This window comes from Gorilla gorilla, chromosome 6 (genome assembly GCF_029281585.2).
Source record: "Gorilla gorilla gorilla isolate KB3781 chromosome 6, NHGRI_mGorGor1-v2.1_pri, whole genome shotgun sequence".
NCBI lineage: Eukaryota > Metazoa > Chordata > Mammalia > Primates > Hominidae > Gorilla > Gorilla gorilla.
In genome coordinates, this window is record NC_073230.2 from 93,909,611 (window position 1) to 93,932,896 (window position 23,286).

General features: G+C 38.0%; 1 protein-coding gene across 14 annotated transcripts in view; it reads right to left on the reverse strand.

The window, feature by feature from the left end:
• The window catches only part of PPP1R9A (protein phosphatase 1 regulatory subunit 9A), a 383,463-nt gene extending 364,137 nt beyond the window's left edge, over positions 1 to 19,326 (reverse strand). For 5 of the 14 annotated variants that reach the window (XM_055347432.1, XM_055347429.1, XM_055347425.1 and 2 more), the window contains exons 1-2: positions 18,798 to 19,129; positions 15,004 to 16,614 (exon numbers count right to left, since the gene is read on the reverse strand). In XM_055347432.1, coding sequence (XP_055203407.1) covers positions 15,004 to 16,398 — 1,395 coding nt within the window. In that variant the 5' untranslated portion in view covers positions 16,399 to 16,614; positions 18,798 to 19,129. Of the gene's footprint in view, positions 1 to 15,003; positions 16,615 to 17,907; positions 18,278 to 18,359; positions 18,766 to 18,797; positions 19,150 to 19,178 lie in introns of those variants that run through there. The other 9 variants (XM_055347428.1, XM_055347423.1, XM_055347427.1 and 6 more) reach the window with 8 other exon arrangements.
• Positions 19,327 to 23,286: the final 3,960 nt, after the last annotated feature.

Genomic DNA, 23,286 nt, shown 5'->3' on the forward strand with positions numbered 1-23,286 from the left:
AGGTGAGGCAAGTTACTGCAACCTCTAAATAAGTAGCTTTACAACTTTCTGATGGAATCTCAATTTTTAGATTTTCTTGCAACTAATTACAAGCTTTGGTGATCAAAGTAGATATAAAGTTAAGGCAAAATGAGTACTCTCCCCTTCAACTTCCATAGTTATATCTCAAACAACCATATTTTAATGACTGTGGTTACTTATGAACTATCATTACCTTACAGGGCAATAGATTGAGATTTCCCAAATGAAAGAGAGTACAACAGCTTCAGCAAGCCAGAGCAGTGGCCAGGAAAGATTATAATCTGTAATGGAATTACCCAGCTTTCATTTGTAACTGCTAACCTGAAGGATTTTACCTATAAATAAATCATACAAGCATTATACATATAAAAATGTTAGCCCAGCAGTGGCCCACACCTGTAATCCCAGCACTTTGGAGGCTGAGGTGGGAGGATCGCTTGAGCCCAGGAGTTCCAGACTAGCCTGAGAAACATAGTGAGACTCTGTCTCTACAAAAATGGAAAAAAAATTAGCTGGGCATGGCAGCGCACGCCTGTAATCCCAGCTACTCAAGAGCCTAAGGCAGGAGAATCCCTTGAGCCCAGAGGTTGAGGCTGTAGTGAGCTGTGATCATGTCACTGCACTCCAGCCTAGGCAACAGAGTAAGACCTTGTCTCGAAATATAATAAAAATAATAATATTAATATCATCCCAACTTGGACCTTCAGGTGGGGGGAGGGGGAGAAGAGGAAGGAGAAAGGGCAGAGATGATGAACATAAAAGGTTATTAACACCAACTGTGTACCTACAATGTGCCAAGCGGTGTGACAATCCTAGAGACACAACCATAAAACAAATTCCCTGCCCTCAAAATTTAAACAAACTTTCTTAAAAGATCAGGTGTCTGCAGGATCTGAACACAGGTCTGTCTGATTCCAAACATATAATCCTCTCCTACAACACACTGCCCAACAGAGGGAATCCCTTCAGCAAATTTTCTAAGAATGAGAGGGAGAGAGGAACCAACTCCCCCACTAAGACATGTGGGGGGAAAAATGAGTTTTCTCCCTGAAACAGCTTCAGAAGGGGCAATCAAAACAAGAAAGCTTGACTGTGATGGTTAATTTTATAAGTCAACTTGGCTGGGCCATGGTGCCCAGATATCTAATCAAACATTATTCTAGATGTTTCTGTGGGGGTGTTTTTAAATATAATTTGAGGAAAGCTCATTTCTTTCCATAATGTGGGTGGGCCTCATTAAAACAGTTGAAGGCCTGAATAGGGCAACAGACTGACTCCCCCACAAGCAAAAAAAAAATTTTCCAGCAAAAGGCTTTTATACTTGAACTGCAATGTCAGCTCACCTGCCAACCCACCCTGCAGCTTTTTGACTTGCCAGTCTCCATAATCCTGTGAGCCAACTCCTTACAATACATTTTTCTCTGTATATATACACATCCTATTGGTTCTGTTTCTCTGGACAACTCTAATATGCCAGCTAAACGTTAAATATAGGATATGGAAAAAGGATACCTTCAGAAATATTTCATATCAATATTCTGTTTATTTCAACCATCCTCCAGCTACAGACTTTCAACCATCTGAGGGACAGGCTTCAAGGGTTCTAATGGATGAACTCTCAATAGTTCTCATTCTAGATTAAGAGTAAGAATTTCGTTTGGTAGGCCAGACGCAGTGGCACACTCCTGTAATCCCAGCACTTTGGGAGGCCGAGGTGGGTAGATCACCTGAGGTCAGGAGTTTGAGACCAGCCTGGCCAACATGGTGAAACCCCGTCTCTACTAAAAAAAAGAAAAATTAAGCCAGGCATGGTGGTGCGCGCCTGTAATTCCAGCTGCTCAGGAGGCTGAGGTGGGAGAATCGTTTGAACTCGGGAGACGGAAGTTGCAGTAAGCTGAGATCACACCACAGCACTCCAGCCTGGGCAACAGAGCAAGACTCCGTCTCAAAAAAACGATAATAATGCAGTCAGAGTGAGACTCCATCTCAAAACTAAATAAACAAAGAATTGTATTAGGTAATAAGAGTCAAAACCCAGTAACTCAAACTAAAACTCTTCTGATTGCTACATCTGCAAATGGGACAATCTCCTGAGGGAGCTCCAGTTCACTAATGCTACTACTCACAGAACTCGTTATACAGAGAAGGAGCCAGCAAGATAAAAATTCCACAAGTGTCATAATCTCTATGGAAAAACATAAGCCTCGTCTCAAACTTGATTGGGTACATGATTAACTAAAAAAAGATATCACTGCCTCAAATCATTCACAAATTTACATAAATATGCAAAATCACAACCAGTGAAATTATTTTTTTCTTGAACTCCAATTTTCTTTTTCCAGTGTAACCATTTTATAGAAAAGAGTCAAAATTTTACATGGTTTGTCTGTTAATGTTGCCTCTTTTTCTTTAAATAGTTCTTATATACAATCATCTATATATCACTACTAGAAACCCAGTATACAATAAAATATTAACAGAATTTATCAACCATATTGTAGTAAGGTTTAAGAATACTTAACAAAAAGTGATAATCCAAACACCAGATTATATTGTAAGGCAATTTAATTAGGACTTCACCAGAATTTATAAAATCCCAGAACTGCTTAAAACTGTAAGATCAGAGTAATCTGCTGATCTCATTAAACAAAAAGCAATAATTTAAACTTCCAATTTCAGAAAACTCTGCCACCCAACAAAAATATGTTTGTCATCATTTATATACTACAACATTATCTACCAAAGCTTTTCAAAAGTAGAAAATTACCCAATAGATGAGAGGAACTGACCCTTTGACTCTAACTAAAAATATAACATACTACCATATAGTCTAACCATACATCAAATGAATCTCTTTTCAACTAATATGTTTTTTAAGAGGAACAACAGGAAACCACATATTGGCTGGTGTTTTAGGACAGGAAACATATTCAAATGGATTCTGTGGAGGCCTAGAACTCAAAATCCTATTTTTAACTGGGTGTGTACGTGAGTTTTTTCAAAGGATTATATATAAGCAAGATAATGAACTTGACATCTCCACTGTCTTACCTTCACAGAGAGCAAGCCTGTTGAGGCTCAATAATCTAAGACATCAGAAAGACATTATGCCACACGGGAAAATGGTTAAGTTTCCTTTAAGTACATGTTTATTATTTTTAGTAAGACTACTCATTAAAATATGTTTCACTTCAAATTCATTATACCCAGTGTTTGAAAGCATATTTTAAGTAACACATTAGAATATCATATACACAATAGTCGAACTTAAGGAAAATATCTCAGGCATCTGCAAATGCTATATAATCACAATTTAAAATGAATTGGAGGGTCTCCTTCCCCATAATACTTAACAAGGTTAGCCACAAATGTGGGATCAATTTTACCAAGGTTTAAGAAATATGCACTTAATGAATTCAACTGTCAAAAGTTCATCCATTTTCTTAAAGTAACACCTTCTTCAGTGTTACATAAATTTACACTATTAAACCAAATTTTTTTTCTGTGACATGTTGTCCTCCAAATAAAAGTACATTAAAAGATTAATTATTAGAATTTGGGGCAGCATTTTAAAAAGCGTTTTTGTTAACTTCCTTATGTTGTTATTGCTGATCATTCCAATTGTGTCCCACCACTATCTTTTAATGTAATTAAAGAAGTAATACATGCTCATTGTAGAAAAGTAAGTAAATTCAGAAAAGTATACATTCATTTAACATTATCACTGTTCTCTCAATCCAGAAATTACCAGAGTTAACATTTTGATGTATGTGTTTTTAATCTTTGTCCTAGGTGCAAATACACATATTTTTAAAGTAAAAATATGACAGAAATGCATATTCAGCATTTAACCAGACTTTTTATTATGAAGTATTTACATCTTTAAGTAATCTTAGAAAACATGAGTTATACAGCTTTATCTTATTATACTATATGCATTTATCGTAATGAATTTAACCATATCCCTATTACTGGATATGTGAGTTGCTTTAACTTTTACCAACTCATTTAAATAACACATTGATGTAGTCTTTACTAACAAACATTGATTTAGAAAGTAATAAAAACCACTCAGAACTCATATCAAAAAAGCCTATAAGCACATAAAAAATCTTCAATCTCAACAATATATCAAGTAGAAATTATAAGAGTTATTTTCACCTACCAAACTGAAAACTACAAAGCATATAAATAAAACTAAGTACTGGTGCAGGGATTGTGAGAAAACTATTCCAATGCAGTGCTGATTATAAACTAATACACCCTTTCTGAATAACAATTCCGGCAATAACAATAAAATTCACCCTTTCTGAATTATATATAAAGGGCTTTAAAATAATTTTATTTTTAATTAATGTAAATATAATTTAATAAAATTATAAATAATATTATAAATTAATAAAATTATTTTTTTAGGAATCTATCCTAAATAATAGGTAATTCTAGACGCTAAGCAAGAAACTGTATATAATACAGATATGAAAATCATAGATTTCGGGCCCAGCCCTTCTTTTTCTTTTTTGAAACAGGGTCTTGCTCTGTTGCCCAGGCTGGAGTGTGGTGGCTCAATCACAGCTCACTGCAGCCTCAATCTTCCAGCCAGCCTTTATTTTTCAAAAGACTTACTTACAGGTTTGCTTGTTTTAGTGCTCAGTGCTCAATGTTAAGATTTCTAAAAGGAAATAGATGCTTTGGACATAGAATATTATATAACACCTGGGGTATAATTTAAATTACTGTATTTTATTATTCCACCTACAGAATAAACTTCTAAAAATAAACACATTCTAGGTAATGGTAGATAAGATGTCATTCAAACATCCTACAATAAGTTTTGCCTTTCCCCCTGAGAAATGGGTTATTTAAAAAAATAATAATTTTATACATATATAATATCAATTAACAATGAAAAGTGCAAATTTATGTCTTTCTCTTCGTTTACAAAACAATTTTGCACATCAATTTTACCCAAAACAAGTACTTAGTAAAGGAATCCATCAAAATAACACTACTCAAAAACAGACCTTTTTTTTTTTTTTTTTTTTGAGCCGGAGTCTAGCTCTGTCGCCCAGGCTGGAGTGCAGTGGCGCCCTCTCAGCTCACTGCAACTTCCGCCTCCCGGGTTCATGCCATTCTCCTGCCTCAGCCTCCCGAGTAGCTGGGACTACAGGCGCCCGCAACCACGCCCAGCTAATTTTTTTGTATTTTTAGTAGAGAGGGGTTTTCACGGTGTTCGCCAGGATGGTCTCGATTTCCTGACCTCGTGATCCGCCCGCCACAGCCTCCCAAAGTGTTGGAATTACAGGCGTGAGCCACCGCGCCCGGCCTCAGAAACAGATCTTAAAAACTAACCAATAAACCTGCTTTTCCCTCTCCTCTGTGGACCCTAACCATGAAAAGAAAACTCTTCACAAGCCTGAAAAGGTACCTCTGACTGTGAGTACTATTTAAGATTCTTATATTGAAGATTAGACAATTTTCTGATATGAATGTAGCCTCCATGAGGCTGTATACTTACATATTTTTAAAAGAGGAGGAGTAAAAAGAAATTTTTGGAGGAGAAATCCGAGGTGAATAAAAGAGAAAAGACCATCTTACTATACAGCAACAGACTCAACATGCAGGTCACTCAGTTTCGTAGGGTCATGCCAGTTCAAAGGCATCAATACAGAAATACCAAAGACCTAATCCGCAAGACTCTCACTGCTTATTCCTGTAAAGAAACCTTCATGGTCATGACTCTATTCACCTTTTTGACCCTTGCCAACCACTCTATGTCCGAATCTAGCCCTATATATTTCAACTGGCATGGAAAACAACTTGGAAGCTTAGCTTTCCCCGGCACAAAACTCATCTGACTTACAAAAGAGGGCAGGAGACTAACAGATCTGTGAGCAGTTTCATTTACCATTATCCATAAATACTTGGTGAGCAGTTTTAACTCCACAAATACTTTTTAAAAATACCAATGAAATAGATTAAGTAAGCAAAGAACAAAACTTTCCTCCTAAAATATAAAATTTCCTGATATCTTCATACTGTATTTCGCTGTCTTCTTTGTAAGGATATGTGCATGAGAAAGAGTAAGTTAGGCTGAAAACTGGGAACTGTAAAAAAAAAAATTATCAATATTTCAATCATGTTGAACTGTGCTATGAAGCTATTTCCAGAGCAAAAGTGAGTGAAGCAATTAATATGTCAGCAACTATATTACAAAACATTTCTTTCTTTATTCTTAGTTTCCTCAGCAGGGTGTTTTAACATATAGTTAAACCCATACTTTCAAAAGTCAAGTTGCTCTAAAAATCCACTCTATAAAAATGTGCTCCCATGGACTTAATATTTTACTCATTTTAAGGTTTTTACTATAATCTATAGAATTATTGTTCTCAAGAACAATTTAACATAAATTTTTCATTTCGATATTTCAACAAAAGATGTCCAAAATTTTCTCTTTGAAATCATAGCACAAATATTTATGATTATGGTGTAGTACAAATATGTTTAAGACATAGAGAATTACAGGATGGTAAAGCCGAGAAACAATCTTAGTGATAAATTACAAGTAAGACAGCCTCAATTACAGGTAAGAAATTCAAGGCCTCAAGAGGCACACTTGTCCAACCTGACAGAATATCAAGTCCCTCTCGATGTTACCATTATTATTACTAGTTAATGATATTTAATAGTAATATAGACTATATAGTAATATGCTCCAACAGACAATACATAGTAAACTAAATAAATATCTGCCTCAAATCACTCATCTTATAGATGGTTACAGTACAGATAATAGCATGTAGGCACAGGAAATCTATATCGAAATATTGAAGGATGAGAAAAAATTTTAAAGTAGTGAAGCTGTCCGTGAACAATTCCAATCAAAGTAAAAGAATAAGGAAAGTGACAATATAAGAGAAGTAGGATAGAAATAAGCATCAGATTATTAGAAAAGGAACAGGATTCTTTCACGCTATAAAAAGACCAATGTAAAGATGAAACTCAGCATCAGTGCCACTTGTACCTTTAAAGAAACCCTATGTTGGCAGGACATGGTGGCTCACACCTACAATCCCAGCATTTTGGGAGGGTGAGGCAAGAGGGTCACTTGAGCCCAGGAGTTCAAGACCAGCCTAGACAATATAGCAAGACCCTGAATCTACAAAAAAAAAAAAAAAAAAAAATGTAATTAGCCAGGCACTGTGGCACACACCTGTAGTCCCAGCTACTTGGGAGGCTGGGGCAGGAAGATCCCTTGTGCGCAGGAGTTCAAGGCTGCAGTGAGCTTTGATCGTGCCACTAAACTCCAGCCTGGGCAACAGGGCAAGACCCTGTCTCTAAAAGGAAATAAAGAAACCCTATGCTGAATCAAACACTCATGCTTCATGTGTAGCAATTTTAGATTACATTAAGAGAAGTGCGGTGTCCCACGCAAGGGAGTTGTTCAGCCATCCTCTCAGCCACATAAACCTATTCTTCCTCAGTTATACATTTCATTCTTCTTGAATCCTACTGTCTCCTCAGCTTCATGTGTTCTTCCTCTCTATGAAACGCATAAAATGGCAGACAGCATTTGTTGCTCCCACATCATGCCACTTAACTTTTAGACCATATCACCAACCAGAAGAAAATTCTTTGTGCCATTGCTCTCTAGACTTTCCTGTAGTGTGCTATCCTTTTGATATCTTAAATTTAATATATCCCAAGCCATACTCCTGTATTCTTCTTCAAGTCTCCTATGTTCTTTTTTAAAAGCATTTGTAAGAAATGTCCAGAAGTAAGTCTACAGAAAAAGCAAGTCAATTGCTGCTTGCCAGAGGATGAAGAAGGAAGGGGAATTGGGAATGACAATTCACAGACACAGGGTCTCTTTCTAGGACGATGAAAAAGTTCTAGAATCAGATAAAAGTGATGGCTGCACAACACTGTGAATATACTAAAAACCACTGAATTGTGCACTTCAAAGTGGTGAACTTTGTTACCTGAATTTTATCTTAATAAAAAATTGCAAATTAAAATTAAATAAAAAGAAGAGTGAGTGCACCACCTCCCTACACACACCAGCATGCCCCTCCTTCTAACTTTCCTTTTACCTTCCAAAGTAATAAACTCTCCATCGGTAGAATTATTCAAGCAGAAGCTGAAACATCATCTGTCAGGAGTATGCTACTGAAGGGCTTCCTGAAGTGACTGGGAAATGACGCTAGATTACCTTCAAGTATATTTCATCTCTAAATGTCTATGTCACAAACTAAAGAGATGAGAACCAGGAGAAAACTGTAAAAGTGACCAGAAGAAAAACTATAAAGCATAACTTGAAAAGTTTTCTTCCTTTTCAAAACCATAGCTATAGAATATAATGAAGCAAAAGAACAAAAAGAAAATAGGTCCAAATGAGAGCATAGAAAATCAAGAAAAATATCAGGTAAATTAGATAACAGCATACAAAGCAACAATCTATAGTAATGTTTGTTTTGTTTATACAGAATTTATCCCACATCTAACTATATTTCTCTATGAAAATTCCTAAACTTGTTTTCAAGTGGTAGAGAAAGTGTTAGAAAAAAATCTAATGCAGTTGAGACTTCAATCAAATTACTTGTAATGGGCATATTAACTGGGTTAACAAGGTAAACGACACATGGATAACATAACACAAAGTGATTTTCCTCCAAATTTGGCATCTTTTCTTTCAAGTACATGAACCCAACAATTAGTGTCATTTGTGAGAAAGTTTAGAGGGAACACAAAGTATGTATGATCCAAAAAGCAAGAAACTGCTGGGCACAGTGGCTCATGCCTTTAATCTCAGCACTTCGGGAGGCCAAGGCAGGAGGGTCGCTTGAACCCAGGAGTTCAAGACGAGCCTAGACAACATAGTGAGACTTCATCTCTACAAAAAATAAAAAAAAATAACAAGCATGGTAGCGCTTGCCTGTAGTCCTAGCTGCATGGGAGGCTGAGGCAGGAGAATTACTTGAGCCCCAGAGGTCAGGGCTGCAGTGAGCCATGACTGCATCACTGCACTACAGCCAGGGTGACAGAGCAAGACCTTGTCTCAAAAAAAATTAATTAAATTAACAAAAAACAAAAAACTTTAAATATTTCTATTACAAATAAATACCAGTAAACATCTGAAATAATCTGCTGTCAAAAGAATCCCTTTTTAAACACTAAATGATCACTGTTCAGTTTAAAAGTATAGATATACCTCTGGATTTTAGAAAAGGAGTTCATTCAACAAATCTTCATTATTTGATTTTACAAAGTATATTAAAATATTTGACATATTTCATTTACCTGGTTATGAAGCATAGGTCATAAAACATAAAAATTTAAAAGGAAATCCAATTTAAATGTTATACCATCGGCTGGGCACAGTGGTTCACGCCTATAATCTCAGCACTTTGGGAGGCCAACGCGGTCAGATCACTTGAGGTCAGGAGTTGGAGACTAGCCTGGCCAACATGGTAAAAACCCTGTCTCTACTAAAAATACAAAAATTAGTCGGGAATAGTTGTGCATGCCTGTTGTCCCAGCTACTCAGAGGGCTGAGGCCTGAGAATCTCTTGAACCCAGGAGGTGGAGGTTTCAGTGAGCTGAGATCGTGCCACTGCACTCCAACCTGGGTGACAGAGCAAAGCTCCCTCTCAAAAAACAAAAAACAAAAATCAAACAAACAAAAAAGTTGTACCGTCAAAGTTATCCAAGAAAAGCAAGTTAAATCATATGACCATTCTTATACTGTCTAAGTTTATTAATTTACACTTGCAAAAGAATGAAAGAAATGAAATTTCTGATTCCATTAAAAACTTCTTCCTCCCAACTTTTTATAACTAAAAACTTAAACCACACAAAGAGCCTAGGATGTGACTTTTTAATGACCCAAATGCCTTGAGTTAAGGATAATAATCCACTTTGGGATCCAGAAACAGAGTGTTCATGCACTTTACAAGATTATACCTTATTTTATCTTCAGAGAATATTATTCCACCCAACCAGCTATAGCAGCCCATCTGGAAAGGAAATTTATTACATGTTGCTTCCCTAACATGCTATGGCCAGCCACTTTCAGAAGCCAGAAGATTGTACTTCAAATTCATATTCCAAAGAGTGATCTCTTGATCAGCGGCATCGGCACCACTTGAGAGCTTGTTAGAAATGTAAAATCTAAGGTTCCCCTCCAGACATACTGTTAACGTGGTTTTCCTGTATTATTTCAGAATATGAAATTCTATTATAGAGGTAAACAAAACTAATGGGATGGATGAAACACTTAAGAAGTGGTAATCATAGATGGTAAATAAACTAACAACTTATGAGACAGAGGCAACACTCAGGCTGGGCCAAGTATTGATAATGAGAATGCAAGCTGGTGAAATGAAGGCAGTCAGCAGATGCGTAATAAATAGGTAAGCTGGGAGTAAGACATGACAACAATAAAATAAATAGAAATTATGATAAAATGAATGAGATTTACTTATAGACAAAAAGCAGTGGAAATACCAAGTCACCATTATGCCTGGACTGATAGCTACATTACTTCCATATCAGTCATCTACTGAGGACACCAAGGATGGTCCCATGGCTCATCAGCAGGCAAACTAGCAAAGCTACGGCTGTACCTAAGTGTATTTGTCACATCTCTTCAACAGAACAAGTGTGTATCATCGACCCAGGAAATCATTAGTCTATGGAGTCTTGGCTCAAACATCAGCTCTGGTCCTCATAACCACGTCATTAATTGGGAAGGGTTATGTGAAAGAAAGATGGGACACAGGAACATTGTTTATCCAGGACAGGTAGCGTGGTCCTTCCAACCTGGTTTGAACCTGAAGTGTGTTAACTTACTCCATAGCTTTCCTCTTGCTTCTGGATTTGTGTTTAACTGGTTTGGTAATTCATGTGATTCAAGCATTTTAATTTGTTTTCTGAGTCTTCTATTCCATAACCTCTGAGATAGCTTGCCTGCTGGTGTACTTGTAGCTCAACCATTGTATCAAGGTAATTTCCCATAGAATACCTACTGAATCAGAATCTTGATGCTAACAAGATCTCCCAAGTGATTCATATGCATATTAAAGTTTAAGAAGCACTGACAAAACTGTTATAAAGGGAAGCCTCCGCAAAGACAAAAAGTTGGATCTCAACAGAACTATTCCCTGAAAACCATCCTGAACAAAAAAACTTCATATATCCATGAATGCCCTAACTATGACTCAGAGCCCCAAAAAAGGGAAAGAATACAAGAAGATCCATTTTCAACAACTATCATGTAAGGTTTGAAGAAGCTCTGGTGCCCTTGCTGATTATTTGAATTCTAATCCTGTAAAGCTCCATATGATTTGAGAAAACACAAAATATAGCACATTGTACCTCAATATTAACTCTGCAATATCCTTCTTACTGTGAGTTAGAAAAATCTTTTTCAGATATGCTGTTTCAAGAATAACAATCCATTGTAACACAATACTATTTGAGGGGGAAAAAAATACCAATCCAAAGGACATAAGAAACAGAGAAAGGTTGTGACTTCCTTAATGAGGCTGCAGCAACCTTAGAAAGATCATCAAAGCACAGAGTTGGGAACAGCCTGAGAGCTTCCTTAATGGGCTGTACACTTCCCACTGACCAGCAGCTCCTTACTTCATCAGCTCCTCATTTTATGTATTTGTTGTATTTGTTGTATTTGCATTGTCCCTGACACATATTAGGGGCTCCATAAATGTTCTGAATTAGTAGAAAAAAATGACATGTCACCCTCTCTTGTTTTGATTCATCTAAGACAAATTTACTTTAATTCAATCCTTTCATTTTGAAAAATTCCTGAAAATGAAGGCATAATTCCATCTCGAATTAGCATGGTTCATAACATTCTCCCATTCCATATCTCAAAGTTGGATTTTAATTTGCTATTATTAATCTCATTCTAATATTTCATGACCCTATGAAACATATCAATCTATCTAATAAGAAATAACTGTCTGTGAAAGATAGGAAAGTCATACTAACTGATGGCTGGCAATAGAGTCTGACCATTTTTAAAAATCAAGGTATATGTACAAGTACAAGGTATATGCTACACAGGAAAGATCAACTATTATTCTGATGTTTTTCTAAGTACAGATTTAAGACATCTTATGGAAATATCTATGTAAAACATCTATAAAAAGAACTGAAGTAGTCACTGAGGACAATATTACACATACAAAGATGATAAATAAGATCTATAACAAAAAACTAAAGGTGCTAGGAATTTTTAACCTAGGACAGAATAAAGTGACAGCCAGGAAAAGAATGTAAAAGTTCTAAAAATCATTTATTTAAAGAATACATTCCCTGTTGCTTCTTTAAGAGGAAGTATGTTTAAGCTTCAAAGGAAAAGACTGAGGTCAGGAATTGCAACTTCCCATTCCATAAATAAAGTTTTATGAAAAGAATAAAGAAACACAGATAGAAAATGGTTGCATGTATTCCTTTCCAAATAATCTATCAAATCCCTTTCACTATACGCATTTAGTACAACCAAGTGCCATTAAAGGACTCACAGGACATTAAAAATTTTTGCATAGTTTTTTATACTGTTTTTTATGGATTGTAAATACAATCTGTTTAAGAATTGACTCTACAAACTCACAGAGGAAAGGGGTAACCTTACAGATTTTTGTGTCTTCTTCAGCTAACAGCATGAGAGAACACACATGATAAGCCTTCAATAAATACTTTAATTGGATCTAATAAGGTATTACCACCCTCTGCGGCAAAAAAAAATCTTAATTGGAGAATAACCCAAACACTATGGCCACCACCATGACCAGTAAAAAGCAGCTCTCAAATTTTCCAAGTGAATCCACTTGCATATTTAACAATGGAAGCAGCAAGAAAGAGTAATTGTTTTATTCATTACAAAGGGCTAAGAATGAATCTTCTGTTTGCAAACTTAATCCACTCCAAGAAGTCCTGTTAACTGCCCAATAAAATGCAATACATTATCTTTGTTTCACAAGTCTTATGCTTGATCTAATTTGTTTTAGAAATCTTATTCTTGATGAAATGCATTAAATGTAGGTAATGTTTCATTCTTTGCTAGATAAAATTGTCATTATATGAAAATTAAGAGGAAAATACTTATTGTTATAAGCAATAATAGCACAAATTAGTTGAACTTCAAAATATCATTCCCAAAAAGCTGGTTTGTTCACATATAAACAGACACATTTCAATGATAAATCCTTTAAAATCCATTAAACCAACTAGTGCACAGTTATGTTTTGTGCAGCACAGGACCCAAATACAGGCTGGTGTCCCACTTGGTTGATTGGGTAGTGGTCTACTTGATAAATTTTCATAAGCTGCTATCCCTTGTATTAAAAAGTTAGTCACTGGGTTTAACTCCTTGAAGAGTTCATTTCAGTTATTCCTGCCTTTCTCAATGTGAAACGATTTAATCTTATTGCTTTCTTCCTAAAGGGTAGAAAGATGATGTTCAAGGGGGATGCAAATGGCAAAGTTTAGGAGCTCACTGGATAGGCTTGGGGGAAAGGCACCTTTAAAGACCATCTAGAGTAGGGCAGTGGGGGTTGGGGAGGAGTAGGAAGGCAGGAGGAGATAATCACAAAGGAAGGTGGTAAAGCACTGCAAAGAAACTTACTTTCAAACTGAATTGACATCTGTAGTTTATTTTAAACTACAGTTTAACTTAACATGACCCATTCTGACCCAGAACTTCTGCCTTACACTAATAAAATGAAAGTCTGCCTGCTAACATCTGTAAATAATTTCATAGATTATTACTTTATTTCAGAATAGCATTTCATAATCAGAACAATGTCAGATTTCTCTTTAAATATTTCTATGTAAATTTATATTTTAGAGCCTTATATGGAAGGTCCCAAAATGAAAATAACAGACAGTGATTTTAGATTTTGAGGAGAAAATTTACAGGAATATATCAAATTCCAAGTCTATCATATATACACACTGTGTAAGCTAGAAGCCCCTAGAATGTGGTCTAAAACTACACGTTCTGCCACCATAACCTTCCAGATTCCCCAAGGAGAGCATGCCAGCATCTCAGGACTGAGCTGTGGGCAAGTACACTTTGAAAAAGCACCCCAGGAGATTCTGGTACTCAACCAACCACCTCCTGCCCCTATTGCCATTATCCACTAATAACATTCTACCACCCACTGCTGATGTACTTTGTGCTATTCTTCCATACCAAATGTTAACTAAGTGAAGTCATTAGAGCATGTGAATTCCATTGGCATTTGTCCAGTTTTTAAGAGGTAAAAATAAATCCATGAATGGCAAATCAATGTTATTTCTTTCAAAAAATTCATTTTAAAGCTATGTAACAAATTTTGAACTCAAACTGTTTACAGTCAAAGCTTTTCAAAGTATTTAAGTCAGCTAATATATTTCCATAAATTAAATTTTCACCACCAACTAGCAGTACCCCCAAAAAAAAGTTCCAACAAAATTCCTCACAATCCACTTACACTTAAGTAATAACTCAGATTTTTTTAAGAAAGTAAATCGAGTATTATTCCCAGATTACCAAAATTCTCCCATTGTACATTATACTTCATACCTTAAAGAGTGCACATTCAGAAAATATTATTTATGAATAATTTTAGGTAAAACTAAAGTAATTACATTTCAAGCTAACACTCCTGGTTTTCAGTACTCACAATACTCATACTCCAGTTCATTGGAATGTATCTCACAATTCCCGAACTTCTTCAGCTTTAATATTACTCACTATTGGTGTATGCCATTATAAAGCACATTTAAGAAATGTAATTGATATCTCTCAAACTCTGAACTTTTAAAATCACCTGACAACAGGTGATTTTAAAGATATCAACAATCTTGAATCCCTTACAAAAACTCCTACTAGTTGTCAAGTCTATTCTACATACAATTAGGCCCTAGTACTAAAAACAAATTTAGAAAACAAAATGGAGAAAACACACTTACCTTAATAGGAGCACTACTAAACTTAATTTTCCTATTTGCTGGGATTTCTTCTTCTTCTGGCAATCCAACAATTTCCGAGTATTCCATATCAGGCTGATAGTAACTGTTCTCATCACTATCTTCCTCCTCATCCTGCTCAGTACCTGTCTCTCCCCAGTCTGAATTATACCTGGATCTCACCCTATACACATTATAGTCACTGTGCATGTACACATGGGAACCATCAAAATTATTTGAATCTTCAGGTACTTCTTTTCCACAACTGGATGCAGAAGCATCAGGAGAGGTGAAATCACCACCTGCAAGTTCTTTCCTCTGTTGCTTTGCTGCCTCACTTCCAACCAAATTAGCTTCAGCATCTTCTAACAGTTGGCTTTGTGGTGAAGGGATTTCGGACTTTGGCATTGCTTTACTTTCAGCACAAGGTTCTTCAGGACCGTCTTTGTCAATGCTGTCGGGAGTCTGTTGATTAGATGTGGAGTCCTCGGGTTCCTTGCTCTGCTGGATCTCTTCACCAGGTATCGAAGCTAGAGAGGTACTTTTAGAAGCCACTTCTGGTACTGGAGTTGCATTACTCTTGTGAGCATCCTCTGTATCAACACCTTGCTTGTTTGAAGGAGGCCAGGAATTAGAATCCTTCAGGTGACCAAATGTGTCAAGATTTGTAACAGTAACAGATGGTAAATTCAAGGGATAATGCCCAGTCACTGAGTATTCATTGTTTTCAGCCTTCTCAGAAATGATGGCACTGGGAGAATCAGTGTTCTCAAATACTGCACTCAGTTGACTCACAGTTGGGGAGACAGCCTCAGTTCGGGAGCTAAGGCTGTCCAAGGAATCAGTACTGCCTCTGTTGGACTTGGAACCTCCCCATTCATCCTGAGGTTCACTCCCTCCAGCTTTCTCTTTCTTTGGGGAATAGCGGTTGTTCTGTCCTGATTCATGCACACTTCTCTCAAACATCTTTCGAGTCTCAGTGAACTTGGAATATGAAGGGCCATCGTACATAGTGTCAAATCTACTAATTCGTTCAGAAACAGAAGACTCCAACTTAACAACTGAGCCATCTGTTTTTTCCAGAAATTCTTTGGGCTTCATTCTTCTCTGAGGAGATGAATGTCCACCTTTCCCCCTTGTTTTGGCAATGACTGCAGCATTCTCGTTGGGTTCCATACCCATCTGCATAAATAGGTTTTTAATTCTGTTGACATTGGAGCCATATTTCCTCCCCCTGCTCTGCTGGGAGCCCTCACCTTCTTTTGTTTTTTGTTCCCCATCTGACTTGGGTTTGTCAAAGGTACTTTTCAGTGCCTGAAACTCAGTTCGATATGCATTCCTGTGAGGAGAGGCACTTCTGAGAGTGGTTCGTTCACCTGAAGACTCAGTTTTCAACATTTTCACTTCAGGGGTGAAAAGCCAATGTTCATAATGATCAAAGAAAAAAACCAAAAACCAAGATACCTCTCTTCTCTAATCACCAGTATTGGGTCAAGAAAAGTACCTCTCAAATGGTATACTGTGTCAGTGATCGTCCCAACAGGTGTATTAGGAACTTAGTCACAGTCAAGAGTTACACAGAATGATTTTTTCAAAGCAAGACTAGAGGTTCATCTGCAATAGAAAAGAATGAATTTCTGAATTCATTTACTTATTTGAATTTATGTCTAGTCAAATAACATACATTTTATTTTCCAAATGGCTTAGCCACGTGGCAAACAGAAGAGATTACTCATTGAAATGGGAAGTTAAAAGTCAAGAAGTTATCATTCTGATTGGTCTTTGGTTAAAAAAAAATTTCCAAACACAATTTGGAGATACCTATCAAAATCTCTCTCACACACACACAACACATACACACACTCACAAATACAAGCTACACATAAGTATATTTGAAAGCAATACTTTAGCCCAAGTTTTGGTCGCTTTTGTGAATGCCCTTTAAAAAGAAACCAGCAGTTCATCGATCTTTAAGAAATCATCAAACTGTCCAGAAAATCAACTTCATTTAGGATTCTCCACAATTAGGTAGAACTTATTCTTTCTAAGTACAATTAAGTTTGGAATCTATGTTTACAAACTCCAAAACATGCCTACGGCGGCATATTTTACTTTTTTTGGTCCAATATTCTCATCTACAGCATCCCCAAAGCAATACTAATGCAATTTCAGACCAAAACAAGGAGAAAAAAAGTTCCTGAATAGCAATAAGTTTCACTAAGTTCAGTTATAACAAGTATTTGGAAGTTTCCTAACAGTGGTTATTATTAATTATGGAGTGGGATGCAGACTACCAAGGGAATAAATGCGTAAGAATGTGACAATCAGAAAGCAAATATACTGTGACATCCCTTTTCGCAGCCCTGATTTGTTTATTCTTTCTTGCCTCTTACTACAGTTCAACACGCAACGCAATGCATGCTTGCTGCTCTCTTTAAGCCCACAGCAGGATTTTATATCAATAAGCCAGCAATCAAATACTTCAAGATATGCTGAGGAGCAGACAATGCAGGCAGTTCTAAGATTTTTCATTTTATTTTTGTTTTGTTTTGATATTAGACCGAGCCACATCACCCTCACGCACAATCAGCTGAGGAGGCACACACTTTCACTTAAACCGTCTCCAAACTCGGCTCCTGGCCCAGCACACATGCATGGCCCATGCAGACAAACAAGAAAGGCTTTGGAGTGTGGTGCCTGTTTTTTTCTTTTTTTGTAAAGCATCGACAATCTCCTTTTACCCTGACCATTCTTTTTAAAGCCACCAACACCCTCCCCTCTCCCCTACACACACACCCCATTCCCTCCCCCGCCAATTCCAACCCAAGGAGGCGGGGGCGGGGGAGATGGGGCCGCCGGGGGATTCAAAACCTGCCCTCACAAAAGACAAACATAAATAACACCAACTTGAGAGGCAGCCGATTCCCAAGCCCGGTTCGGGACGCAATCCCTCGGCCCTGGGGCAGGACCGGGAGAGCAGGTGACGCCAAACGCTATGGTAGGAGGTCGCAGTCTAGCTTTGTGCCAAAAAGCACCTGAAGTCCTAACACATTGGCTGCGGCTCCCGGCGGCTGCCAGGCGGATCCCACTGTGACACGGAGAGAGACGAGCTCCCTGGCCACATTTAAAAAAACAGAAAAAAAAAATTACAGGGTAATGAAAATAAATCCCTTTGTTTTTCCTCCCAATGTGCCAGGAAACAATAGATCCCACTGATAATGCCTCCGATCTTCAACCTATTGCTCCTCCACCACAACCCACCCCCACCCCCAGCCTGCAACTCAGCCTTTGTACAAGCCGATTTTTTCCTCCTCTCCACCCTCCCCAACTCCTCGCCCCGCGCTCAGCCTCCCCCTTACCCGAGCGGGAGCGCCGCGGGCGGGGAGGGTCGGGCCGCCGCGGCTCCCACCCCCTCCTCGCAGGCGCCCCCCGCCCCACGGTGGACGCGGCGGCTCGGCTCGGCGCCGGCCCGCTGGGTACACCGCAACCCGCTCCTCACGGCGCAGCGCGCAGGGCGGCTGCGGCGGCCGCTTCCACTCGCGCCTCGGCCCCCAGGCGCTCCCTGCCCGCGGCGGGCGGCCCCGGGAGGCGCGCTGCGCTCCCCAACGCCATTGCGGGCGGGCGGCGGCCCGAGCAGCGACGCGCCCGCACGCTCGGGCCGGCCTGGGGCCAGGGGTGCCGGCCGGGGAAGGGGTTTGGCCCACGTGCGGTCGCCACGCCGGGCCGTTTCGGCGGCCGCGGTGTAATGGAGGAGAGGCCGCGGGGGTGAGGAAGGCCAGGGGTAACAGGTGCCTCACCTCGGCTGATGGGATTAACTCTAGGGCCGCAGAGAGAGGGAGCCCGGCAGCAAAATCCCGGGAGAGGGAGAGAGAGGGAGCCTCTGGCGGCCAAGGAAGGGCGAAAAGCACCGGCCCGAGGCGAGGCCGCCCCACCCCCTCGGCCGTGGGCGAGGGGCCTCTCCGGCCTGGGGCAAGGCCCCTTCCTGTTCGGGTGTTGGCTCCGGAACTTGGTTCTGGGGCTGACCGCTGCTGGGGCCCCACTTAGTCTGGGTCTGCAGTTAACTCCGTGACCCCAAGGCATCCAAGTCCCAGGCCACTCTGCTGGCCTGGAAGGCCAAGACGTAGGCCCACGTCTGGTGTGGCCTTCACCTAAGCCACTGCGCCTGGCCTACTACTCACCTTGACCTTAAGATCTCACTGCCAAAGAGAAAGGGATGAGGAGGTCTTCTACCTTTCCTGTCTAGGGAGAGTTTTTCAGCTCACTCCCCCCCCCCCCACCCCGCCCTTTTCTAAACGCTCAGTACTCCCTCTTACACCCCCAAGTACCGGAAGTGTTACCACCTTCCTGCAAAATATAAAACTGATCATGACTGTCAATACATATCTTTAAACCAATCCTTCCAAAAAGCCTAGGGAGCAGGAACTCTTAAAAAATAATTTTTCAAGAAGGTAAAAACATGACAATGGTAGAAATATAAAATGAACATTGGTCAAAATTTTTATAACTCTTTTAATTAGGAAGGGAACCCCAGCAAGATACTGCAACCCATTCACGTGAGACTGTGAAGAATAGACATAGAGGCAAGAAGAGGCAAAGCTGCTTAATATTCTATAGAGCACTGAAATGTAATGTTTATTATTATCTGCTTTACAGGGCGGTAACCAGTTGTATCTGTAAAGTAACAAATTTGCATTCTGTAGATAAAACTCATTTACATTACCAAACGTTTCTACAGCTTACTGAGTAGTAAAATAGCCTAGTGAAAGTCATTCTAAGTAAGGTGCAGACGACTGTAAATTTCACAACACTCCGGAGTCCTGTAGATAACATCCAGCATTCCATTGAAAGGACAAACAGTAATCTTTCGCTCATTTCAAAGTCTTTCCACAAGTTTTCCCAACATAACTATTTTTAGCCCCATTTCACTGATGGAAAAACTAAGGTTTAGGTTTTGTAACTTACCCGCTTCTTTATTGGCTATTAATAGTAAATGATTATGGCTGAATATGAACCCAGGCAACTCCGTACACAGATTCTATATACTCTGGGAGCAAAATCTTTTCATTTCAAAAGGATTCTGTAACTACTCAATACTCAATTCTATGTATTTTTTAATTTTAAGCAGCAAGGGCTTTTTTTTCCTTTAAGCATCACCAAATTCTGGGTCCTTTCCCAAGAAATTGGCATTCTCTGTCTACGAAGTGGATGTCACTTCTATAAGCATAAACAGATGTAACAGGCAATGTGAGGGGGCTGTGGTTCCAGGCTCCACTTATGGAAAGAACATTTGTGCTGTCTGGGATAATCTAGTGGAAAAGTTCCTGTCATTTATTTGCAGTATGGAAACCAGGTTTTTTAGGCGAATAACCTAAATAAATGCAGAATCTAATCACTGAGTTCTGTCTGTAGAAGAGGGGGCAGAGTTGGCAATAAAGACAGTCTTACACCTCTTTGCAAAAAGATGATTCATACAGAAAAGCACCCTAAAGGATTTGGTTGGTTTGAGTTTTATCTTTTGAAAATGTGAAACTTCTGGAAAAATTCATACTGAAGGAATGATAGAGTTTTAAACCCAATGGTGAGAATTTAAGATTCCTAGATTCCCTATAATGGACCTTCCATTTCCAACACTTACTTGAATGTTTGAAGGGTCTATTAGACTGCTAATCCAATACATGCGGCTATTTAACTTTAATTAAAATTAAATACAATTTAAAATTCAGTTCCTTAGTCACACAAGCCACATTTGAAAGGCTTGATGGCTACATGTGCCTAGTGGCTGCTCTGTTGCACAGTGTAGATACGCAACATTTCCATCACAGAAATTTCTATCAAACAGTGTTGTTCTAGACCACATTTTCACTTCTGTGAACTTTATAAGGGTTAACTTAGTTCAATAGATCATTAATGTATTAGGCATTAGAGGTCATAAATTTTATATGTTCCAACTGGAAAGGTGGTGAAAAGTGAACTTCATTACTGACATGCAAAAAATCCAAAATGTGTTTGGGGTGGGGGAGTTCTCAGTTTTCATATATGATATCTTAACCTTTCATAAATTATATAGAATATTGTGGGCTGTTATTTTCATTTCCTTTGCAACCAATAATACCATGATTAGTATTAACCATGTGGTCACAAGGTTAGAGGATAAACAAAAGGTACAAAGTATATTCTACATTGTTTTAGGGGTTTTCTCAATGTATTTTTAAGTTTTCGTGATGGACATTCTAAGAACTATTCAAAGAATTAAGTTATTCATGTGTGTATGTGAATCATTGGGTGCAGCTGTGAAATTAAGCCCAAACTAAGCCTGAATCAAATTTTAAGACTAGGGAAAACTGGCTAAGCTGGTACTGAAGACTGCCCATCACACTTTCATTTCTAGCAGGAAGATACCTAGCTGGTTGTGTACTAATGGAAGTTCCTGAAGGGAGAGAAAACACCAGAACAAACTAAAAGGTCTCTAGACTTAACTTCTTTATGGAGAAGGCAAAGTAATGGGAAAGCAATTTCGGTAGGTAATTTTACACATAATTGTAGCGTAAAAGGACATGTTATTCATACCACTGTTTTCTTACCGATATGCATAATGTTTTGATAGTGATGAGGCAGCTTTTTAATTAAAAGTTTAGTTATAACTACTTATTTCACATTTGTAAGTATCACAGAATGCTTTGTTGACTTCAGTCTTGAATGTTGATATTCAATTTTCTTAAAGGTCTATCTGTTTAAAATAAATATCTGTATCTGAGGATAAAAGTTTAAGTTTACTTTTGAGTCTTATAATAGTTCACACACACTCCATCATAGAGGTAGAATATACTTCTCTAAAATAGTCCTCAGGCTCACATTCAGATTCAAAGATATCTATGATCAGTCTTATTTTGTGATGTCAGCTATAAAATTAACATTAAAGGTGTCATTTCTACCCCAATAAATTGATAATGATTCAGCATGGCTTTCTACCTACACTCATGGCTTGGACATGCCACTGAAAATTTAAACCATCATCTCTGTCCATTTCCCATTCTACAAGTATCTTGGATTTTCAGCTTTAAAAGTTCATAAGGTTGAGTATTTAGTTTTATTTGCCATGAGTAATGAACTGTAGAACTCCTTGGGATTCCTTTAGGTCATTTTTAAGTTACTAATATCTTATCTCTACAAATAAACAACAATAAATTTACACAGTGTGTTTAGGCTAAAGTGATACAACTTCTCTTTCTTTGCTATTATTACTTTGTCCACCCACACAAAACACAGGAAAACAAGAGTTTTATTGGACAAGACATTGGTATAATGTTTTCATTGCTGTCACAGCTTCTGAGGTTGAAACAACAGCTGCTATAACCATTAGTTTTCAGTTTTGTAGTGGTGCATGTTACACTTTTAAAGACAAGTATGAGGCATTTATTTGTTTCTACAGAAGCTCATTTTTCTTTCAACAGATTAGCCCCTCTAGCAGGACTCTAGTTGTGGTTTCCATCTGCAAATCCTCCACCTACAAGTTGCACCTGAACTCTAATTGGCATGTTGCTGATCTTACTTCAGAATAATTTATTCATAATTTATTATTTCAAAGTAGGCTCTGTTCCTTATTATTTTGAAGTAGCTCTATTCCATAGCATTAGCCTTGGTGAATTAACTATTAAAGTAAATAAATAAGCATCCATGTTTGTCTACAATTAAACAGGAGATTTCTGTGACTTTATTTCCATTTTCAATCTAGTTCTAGTAATAAACCTTCTTGGTGAGGTCCACAATAGTCCCATTTTATACAAAATTTACATTATAACAGAATGCATTTTAAGAACATCGTAATATTTAATTTGTGTATGCAGTCATCAGCTTTTGGAAATAATTCAATGATAAATTTGCTCTGAAGTTACTAGTACATTTTTCATAGGTTCTTAAACAGCCATAATCCATGTTCATCCAGCATAGTAATTTATTACCATTACTTTAACGCATTGTCTCAAATAAAGTTTGAAAATGTATCATAATCCCTTACATTGTTTGCACACCATTAAATTTCTCAGTTGGATCAATAATGAACAAGTGCTTATCCCCATCCATCAGAAGGCAGATCTTGAGCTGGTAGCATTCTCATTCTTGTCCCTGGACAGTACTCAACATCGTGATTACATCTGGAAATGTTGCATGTCTTAGACTCTCCTTAAGTAAATGATACTACGAAGTTATAATCACTTAACTAGTATTTTTTTATTAGATTCTAAATGTATGGATGGATCACATAGAAAGGCTTTCTGGCATTATTAGAAG